General features: G+C 41.3%; 1 protein-coding gene across 13 annotated transcripts in view; it reads right to left on the bottom strand.

Moving 5' to 3' along the window:
* Positions 1-815: 815 nt before the first annotated feature.
* ABI1 (abl interactor 1) overlaps positions 816-9,379 on the bottom strand; it is a 77,781-nt gene continuing 69,217 nt past the window's right edge. For 8 of the 13 annotated variants that reach the window (XM_079299584.1, XM_079299595.1, XM_079299588.1 and 5 more), the window contains 2 exons: positions 3,290-3,475; positions 816-1,697 (listed from right to left, as the gene is read on the bottom strand). In XM_079299584.1, the coding sequence (XP_079155710.1) occupies positions 1,522-1,697; positions 3,290-3,475 (362 nt within the window). In that variant the 3' untranslated portion in view covers positions 816-1,521. Of the gene's footprint in view, positions 1,698-3,289; positions 3,476-7,528; positions 7,616-9,379 lie in introns of all 13 variants that reach the window. The other 5 variants (XM_079299589.1, XM_079299596.1, XM_079299592.1 and 2 more) reach the window with 1 other exon arrangement.

Here is a 9,379-nt window from a genome sequence, read left to right as displayed (position 1 = left end):
GTAGAGATACTGGTTTACTCTGAAAGACTACGTGTGGAATTTAATTGGTTATATAAATTAATGAGTACAAAAATACACCAATTAATGCCATTGGTGGCTACCTACTAGCAGTTAACGTGATGCAGAATTTGAGATTGCTACCTAAAGAATGTTTTTGCTCAGAAAATGAAAGGTTCAGTATTTAACTCACACTAAAAATGAATGATTCACCAGCCAGTCAAACCTGCAACTCCATCACTTTCCATCACTCATTTATAGAATATGTTCTGTAGCACCCTAGAAGCTGCCTTTGAAGTCCCAGACATTCCTCTCACAGTAATTACCCAGTACTACCACATTCCTTCTCAGCTGTTTCAGCCACAGAATCTGTAGAGCAGGGAAGCACACCCTCTCTGGCTATCTCTGCCTGTGATCCCTAACAATGGCCAAGTTCCTGTCACGTGTGTTCCCCTGGGTGCTGTCTGGAGGACAGCCTGCTCCTGCTCCCTCTGCTCCATGGGGCACTTCCCAGAGCCACAGAGTTCCCACACAGAACTGTCAGCTACAGATGGTGTCCAACTTACTGCATCCAGGTAACTAGATTCAGTCAAGAACCCTCACTAAAATTAAGTGTTGGCAGAAAAGAACTTTTAAGAGTATGTATAAGTGTGTAATTCAGGTTTCAGATCTAATTTATTTGCCCTCTGTCAGTGATAAAGTCATGTTACACACATTTGCTTTTTAGTACATTGCCTGGGATAACACAGCCATGATTTTGCTACGTTAGCATTCCAAACTTCTTTGCCAAGCCAACCAACAAAGTAATGGACAAGACCTTTGGTTCACTTATATATTTATGAATGGAAAAAGTCATAATGTAAATTTACTCATTAAAAAAACTTGGGTACAAATTACACATACATAAGACCACCCATTTTTTGAATCACATGGACACCTTAGACCCAAACAACTCATTGTAATAGACTTTAGTGAGAATACTCCAGGTAAAGATTACAACAATTGGAAGCATCTTGGATTTTTAAAAAAGTATATTTCAATACATAAGTTTGTATGCATGCTTTAAACAAATATAGTTCAAGAATGAGCAAAGAGTCTAAACAAAAAGTAATATGACCAGCACTAACATTAAACTTCTCATCCAGGTTTTAATATGTTAGTCTAACGTAGTGTTAGTTACCATGCTGTACTGAAAAATGTAATGGCACAATCTGATCATGGTTCATTAAATATTATACCCTACTTCCCCATAATATTTAGGCTGGTCATAAAATTAACAATGCATAAGTAAATAAGTATAACCAGTTATAGACAGTTGCTTGTTTTACAAATTGTCATCAGGTAAGACATACTGTCCCCAGAGACTTAAGAGATGGACATTCAATCATACCATTAAAACAGTATGGCCTGAAGAAATGGGCACAATTTTTTGAAAGTATATTAAGACAATTCTGTTAGCTTTTAGTCACCCTTTGTAAATAATCATGGTATGACTTGAATACAAGACCAAACTTTGAAAAGCTTTTAATCGGCATAGTGCATGATTGATTCAACATAATTCCCAGGAAACAAGCCAGTTACTCGATTGCAAACTCCTTCATACCAGCCATCATCGTTCTTCTTTATCACATAAATGATTGCACCCTCCATAAACGACAGCTCATCGTCTTTGTCCTTTGTATAGTCATATATAGCAACAACTGTGGAATAAACAGGGACACATTTAGCATTTTATTAATAGCAACAGTATTAAAAAACAATTGTACTTCAGAAAATGTTAAAAGATTAGTTTGCTATCGTGGGATTTTCAATAATGAATTCACATGCTTTTCCTGTTGAACATTAAGTCCAGAAAACGGAGTTTCAGTTTCCTTACAGCCTTAGCTAGCACTAAGAAGTGGGTGGTGACTACACTGAACACTCAGTTAAGCTGCTGACAGAAGTACCTCCAGCTGTGACACAGTAAAGTGGAGCTTATGGACACTTAAAAGGTGAGTTAGGAAATAACTGACTTGTGTGGTACCATTTCTGACCAGACTACCTCAAAAGCATCTGGATCCCTCTATAATGAATCTCTTGATTAGAGCACAGCTAAAACATTTTACTAAAATCATTCCACTGAGGCCCCTGTTGGCACCTCAGTGTGGCCTTCCACACAAATCAATGGTCTTTCCTACAGAGCTTTTATGTCATAAGGAGTTCTGTCATTACTTTACAAGGAGCTGCACTGAATTCAAGCAGGAAAGCTGCTGAAGATGCAACACCTGTTATTTTCAGTATCTGCTTGGTGAATACTTTACTCTTACCAACCTCCAACCTGCTGTGTGCCATTAACAAAGCTGAGACTTCCCCAAGGAAAGAATGTTGCCACCACCAATACTGGAGTTAAAAACTACCACTGTGTATATACGAATTTCAGACATCACAGCTTTACCCTTCAAAAGTTAAGATGGATTTATGCAATTGATCAGCTTTATGAATTCCAAGAATCCACTGTTTTACACCTATATATATTCTCAGATACCTGATGCCTTAATGTCTAGCAATGATGTGCTGCATCAGTTATTTTCATCCCATGAGTAGGTCCTGCACAGAGTCCAGCTTGAGTGAGATGGAACACAAAAGCTCTGCCACAAACATCACAGGTACCTGGCCCCATTTCATACTCACTGCAGCACCAGCCAGCTCATGAGAAAACTGGCAGCACTGCTGCTGACAAAATGGTCAGTGCTACAACACAGACAACTCCACAGGTGGGAAAGCTGCTTGTCCATTATTTATGGGAAGAGATGTTTACTACATGACCTCACACCTAAGCACAGTTCACAGTCTGCTGATCTGGAGTCACTGATAAATCTCCAGAGAAGCTTCAACACATTTTATAGTTCAAAGTCTAATAATCCACTCCTGTAACCTAGTTTGATGAGATAAATGCAGCTTGGAATTCCTGTCCGTTTTGCAACAGTTTGTAGATGACTGCCCAGCAATCCTGAGGTATGTACAGAAAGTCCAGCTCATCAAAGATGAAAGCCATGCCATTTACATCTGCTTCTCATGAAGAAGCTTGCTTTTTCATCCATTCCAGAATACTTGAAGGTATTTTATAATTTGTCCAAAGAAGGATTATGTTTTACCATATTAGGTGTAGACACAAATTAAGGAAAGCATAGTTTGAGTTCTGATTTAGGAGGGACAATGACTGTTTTCATCTGACCCATGCAAAGTCCTTCATTTCCTTCAAACACATTAAGCCTCTGATACTGCACTAACACAGCTGCAACACTTCTCTTACCTTTCTCTATGTAGTTTTTAGGTGCCCAAGCAGGATCTCCATCTGCATAGGGATCGCTGTACTGCACAACAGCAGCCTCCTCATCCTCATAATCCACGGGGGGTGGGGGTGGAGGAGGAGGAGAGTCATCAAACATCGGCATCTCATCGGGAGGCGGCGGCGGGGGAGGAGTCGGGCTATCAGCAACTGGAAACATTTGGAGATTATTGTTTTTCCTTAAATCACGAGAGTGGAGATGCAAACAAACCTGAGGCTGTACACTGTAAATAAAAGGGCTGGGGTGGGGGGGACAATACACACAGCATGCACTATAATACCATGCACTGATTAGAAACAGAGGCTTTGTATTAACAACTACAACACACAACTATATTTGTTATTAGTGGTCAAATCTATGTGTAAATGCTACTAGAGTCAAAGCACATGCTGCGGGGCATAAGCTGAACATCAGCAGAGAGGAAAGCTTCCTGCTCCAATGTCCATGCGCTGCAGCGTTAGCTATGGAGGACTCCGAGTGGCACCCTCTGAGCCAGGCAGCAGCAGCCTGATTGGTTTTTAACAAATCCTTTGTCTGTAACAGTCACTTCCATTTACTTCTGAACACTGCTTCCCTTGGATTCCTTCTCTCTCTCTTCATTAGGGAGCAAAAAGATCTGGTGTGGATCATAAATACTAGTTTCTTTCCGTTTTAAGAGGTAACCAGGTAAGAGGAAGCCAAGTAATCCTCCTGCAGAAGGAAAGCTTTGTACAGATCCTTATCTTGCAGACCAGCTTGTGTTGTGCACACATCCAGGAATCAATTAATAAATAGAAAACTACAACAGGCAGCTGCTGCTCTTAGAGAAAAAGTGCTCAAGGAATTAAATGTATAATCCAAAATGTCAAATCCCTGCCCTGAGATTCTCCTATCAGCACAATAACAAGTTGCTTTGGGAAAGGGAAAAAGAGAAAGGCATTATGGTACAAATCACTTTTTAAATCAGTTCATTAAATTAGTTTCCAGAAATGCTGACAGCAGCTGGCAGTGAAATAGAGAGATGGCATACTCAGATGCAGGACACAAAGTCACTTTATCCTATTCCTAGGGAGACGTGGGCCACTACACAGGGACATGGTGTAAGCACTAGGAAGCCACAAGTTACTGAAAGGAAGCTACTGTTGCTAACATCAACTTGGTTTCATAGCAACACAGATTCATTTTCAAGAGATCTGGGATTGTGCACACTGAAAACACAGGCTGAAAACCACTGCTCTAGGCAGGATTTGATGGAACAAGGCATCAGGCTCCAGAATGTGCAGCTCCAGCACACAAATTTTGAAAAGAAAGCCAAGCAACAGAGAAAGAACAACACTGCACTGAATGAATCTTTAACTACTGATGGTTACAATGGCACTGGAGATTAGAAGCAGGGTTTTTGTTTGCTTGAACACTTTTTACTTTTGGCTGATCACTACTCTAGCCATGATTTAACCTTTGCTCTTCAGCCCCATGCCCCTGACCCACGGGCACAGCTCCCATGTCCTGTCTGGGTCAGACTGGCTGCACTGGGTCAGAACTGGCACCTGCTGCCAGGGGCAAAAAGGGGCAGGAGCTGCTGGGGCAGGGGCTGCCTCAGCCCAGGCATCAGCCTGCTCCTTTCCCTTGAAGGGCCAATCCTTCCTTTACCTGCAAGCCCAGCTCCTCTTCAACTGGACCAGCTGAGCTGAACACCCCACAGCTCCCTCCATCAATAAGACTGGCTGCCACTGTATTAGTGATTCCTCTCCCATACAGAAGCCCATTTATGTCACTTGGAGACAGACTAACAAAGTCTTTGGCAGAGTGAATGCTACGTCCTGCTTGTTACTGAATAGCACTCACAGACAGGCTTCATTAATCCACCACAGACACATGACAACACCCTTTATGAATGGACTGGTTTTGTGCTGCAATTTAGCACATCTTCTACAATGTATTTCTACCCTTAATTTCTGTCTGCAGCCAGCAAAAAAAAAACAGAGTTGAAACAACAACAATTTGAGATCTTGAGAAATCCTTACCTTAGGAAATTTTTTAAAAATTAAAAATACAAAAAATCATTATATTTATTCAACAGCAAAGCTGCATATTTGACAATAAAGAGAAAGAGCAGGAAATGCAAGTGTGAAAGCACCAAGACATACTCTGAGATGTAGTGCAGGAACTGCAAGCTTTATGGGAAACATTTAAAACAATTCAACTTCACATTTAAAGAAAGGGAGAGAAAAGAACAAAAAATTAGACAAGTGCCATTCCCTTGAAGTATCCCCTCTCCTCTTGGACTTTAACCTAGACTTTTCCTGGTTCTAAATTTAGCCAGACTCTAGGACTTTAAATGAGAAAAGGTAAAGGAATGAGTATTTATAGAGCTCCAAACTGAGATCTCTTGTATGTATTCCCACCCATGTTCTTTAAATGGGGGCCAGCAGACTCCTTTTGAAAGGACTGGGTGTGAAAGTACAGCCACTTATATCAAATCAGCTGTCCCTGAGCACCAGACACACTGGAAAACCTCTCAGGAGGAGATGGCCATGGTTTGGATGCAGGAGAAAAAGAAAAGGCGTTGCAGAATTTCTGAGCCTTCTCTGTCCTTGTCCTCTGAAAGAAATCCACAAGCAGAGGCTTTCCAAACCTGCAGATCTCAATGATAAGGAATAGAGAAGTCTACCCACGTCTCTTAACACCAGAGCCCTCTTGTAGAAGATGAGGCCAGTGAGAGTTTAGCACACAATGCCAAAACTCAACAACAGCCTCTACAGCCAGTTCTGCTGAGCGTTTGCACAGGCTGCCACACACACCCTGCCTCCAGAATGAGGCAGCAGCAGCTCCAAGCCATACTCCTTATATAACTTTCCAACCCAAGGGATTATTAAAAGAAAGAAAATAAAGAACAATTCCTATGACCAGATTTCAAGCTTCAGCTGTTTTCTGCCATCTCATTCACAAGTCAGCTTGCATTTTGCTGTTGCATGCACAAGTCAGTCTGTGCCTTTCACCTCTGCTCTCCCAAGGGCTGTGTTATCTCCACTTGGAACAATTCAGAAGCAGGTGGCAATTTTCTCAAGTTTATCTGCAAGTGAAGATATTCTGTAATCTTCATCTTCAGCAGGTTTTCCTCTACACTTAATATTTTGGAAAGGTTGTCAACACAATTTTGTGGCACACTATTCTACATCACTCTGATTCTTACTGTTTGCCTAGCACAACACCAAAATACCTTATTTTTGAAAGAGAACCAGAGAGATGTCTCCAATTCCATGGGGAATACTCAGAACACAACCACTTAAAAGCTCTAATGGGAAGCAGAACAGCAGCACTACTCAGACCTGGGGTTCCTAAATGAAACTGCAGCTATATAGCTAACTGTGTAGTAGCAGAGACCCTAGCAAAACTCAAAATTGTTCCCAATTGCTTTTAAAACATTTTTAATTTACTTCATGCCCTATTTACATCACATTTAGTCTGTTGTTTACAGAACTGCAACAAACTCCTAGAGGAAAAGAAAACTCCAGATCAGGAACATGACTTTACACCTGCACTAGCACTTGAGACAGGAGCACTCACCTGAAGGGAATCAAGCAGTAATGGTAAAAGCAGAGTTACCAGTATAAACACAGCACAGCTAGAAACCATCTGTCACAAACCTAATAAGCAGAGCTATGCTGCAAGAAGCTCAGCAGGGAAATAGGAGACACAAAGAAATGGAGAATGAAAGGCTGCCGAGAGGAGAGATGCCTTACAAGCTCCTTTGTAATGCATTAGATCTTAAGACTAAGTGTTTTCAATTGACTGTACAGCTTCCTGAAAAATGCTACAGTATTGGGATCAATGGTTACACATTACACGTTCTAACAGTCTACATAAGTCTTTCTAATACAACCTAATCAATTGTTCCTAGTGAAAAAGGCAGGGTGATTCAACATGAAATTAGCATTTTCAATTTAAATACAATTTTATATTCGCACCAAACATATGCCACATTTCACACTGTACTTCTGTAATAAATTTGCAGTTCAGAACTTAAATGGGTCAGTAATAATCATGCACGTGTTATAAAATATTGAAGAGTGTGCCCTTCAGCTCCAATAGCATATTGATACTAGAATGCAAGATGGTATTAGCTTCTGGAAAAGGAAACAAAATAGAGTCTGACTTGCCAGCCATGCATGCTAGAAGAGAGTAGGCTCTACCCTTTAACAGCTCAGCTTGTCCAAACTTACTGTTTTCCTGCACCCTGGCCACGAAGCCTGTGAGAGGTATCTGTGGAGTCAACTGAGGCATAGGGGGAGGGGGTGGAGCAATAGAAACTGGTAGCAACACACACACCATATGGGGAAAGTCAAATGGACAAAGGAAAAAAAAAAGGGGGAACAAACAAAAGCAGCCGTCAGTAACGAGGACCACAAAACAAAGTATGTAAAGAACAACAAGAACACACACACAAGAACCTTCTTCAAGCTTGTGTTTCCAACAAGGCTGAATTGGTGGGTTGCCAGTGGCAGATCAAAAGCAAAGCATGCCTGTGGTCAGCCAGGTAACAGCCTGGCTGCCTCTGGGAGCTCACAGGGTACGTGCCAAGGTTCTGCTCTCTCACACATTTTGTGTGCTTCACTTGGGGAGCACATAAAACTGAGCTTTTGTCTGGCTGCTAAACAAGGATTACTCAATTTAGCAGTTACCGTTTCAAAGTAAACTACTAGAAATAGAGGTGATGTTTTGCAGGATTCTGGACTCCTCCTCTAAAATCAAAGTGGAGTGCTACAACAGGTGCAGCAAAGCAGCACTGATACAAAGCAAAAACAACTTTTGCAAGGGGCACAGTGATCCAGCATCAATACTTCACATTCACACAGAGAGCACCTCCATCACTGTGCTCTGCTGTGACAGGGGCAGTCAGCTAGCTTACTGCATTTTTGTTTTTCCAAAAAAAAGGGACCTTGCTGCTTGCTGGTAGAAAAAATAGATGGTTCTAGAGCAAAGTGGAGCTTTACTAAGTCTTCTGTGGTGAGAGGGCACTCAGCAGCCTAAAAGGCTGGCAAAGGCTTCAACAGCTTCAAGTGGCTACAGGAGTGTGCAGAGCTCCTCAGGAAGCCCTTGCAATCTCATCTTCTCTCACTATGTGCCTATCTGGTGAGCAGTGAGACCTGACCACACCCCTACTCAGAGCCACTGGGCTGATGGCCCAGATGGTTCAACTCTTCCCTGCACAGGCAGGGAAGAGGAATGGGAGCAGGAGGGCAAGCCACTCAAACTGTCAGCTCTGGCAGGACATCTTCCCTTAAGTCCAGGGAATGAAAAGCATAATATAAACCACCCTCCCCAGAAACTCAACAAAACATCAACTCATTTGTTTATACTGTGTCCCTTCTCAGTGAAATTTCTCTTGCACTGGAGCAAAGAAATTCCTGTGAAGGTAGGAATTCAGCAGGGTAATAATCCAGTTGGAACCAAATTTGAAAGAGGTTCTGTTCTTCCAAGTAAGCAACAGTTTTAAATAAAGCTGTAACTAAGATTAATGTTTGATGAATTAAAATGTAGCATTTAGTTCATTACAAAACCAATAATCAAATAAATTGTATGGGATAAATGATCAATAAAAGCAGGAGAACAGTGTCTCACAGAATTGAAGAAAACATCTAAGAAAAACCAGAGCATTTGTTAGCATGAAAAGTAGAACCTTAAGGAAACATGGGACCTGGGTTTAATGTCAAGACAGTAGCACTAAAAAAACAATCACCAGTTACAGAAACAGAGGAAAACAGTTTCAAGTAGCAAAACACACCCATCAAAATACTGTTTAAAAAATGCTGACCATCAGTATTTTGACAACACCAGAGAGGCTAGATTAAGAAACAGCACCTGCATTTGAGCAAAAAATTGCTTTGGACAAATGTAAACATTCAGAAACAGTGGTGTGCACAGCATTTAAGACAACTGAACTATTCCCAGAAGTAAATTCCTGTTTATTTAATGAAACTCAACTGTTCAAGCAGGAGGGAGTTTCTGTTGTTATGGTGAATTAATGTGGAGGAATAAGAATATGGAGGGAAATGAAATGCTAGTATGGGTGA

This window comes from Erithacus rubecula (assembly GCF_903797595.1).
Source record: "Erithacus rubecula genome assembly, chromosome: 3".
Lineage (NCBI taxonomy): Eukaryota > Metazoa > Chordata > Aves > Passeriformes > Muscicapidae > Erithacus > Erithacus rubecula.
This window is presented reverse-complemented; position numbering and strand designations above follow the sequence as displayed.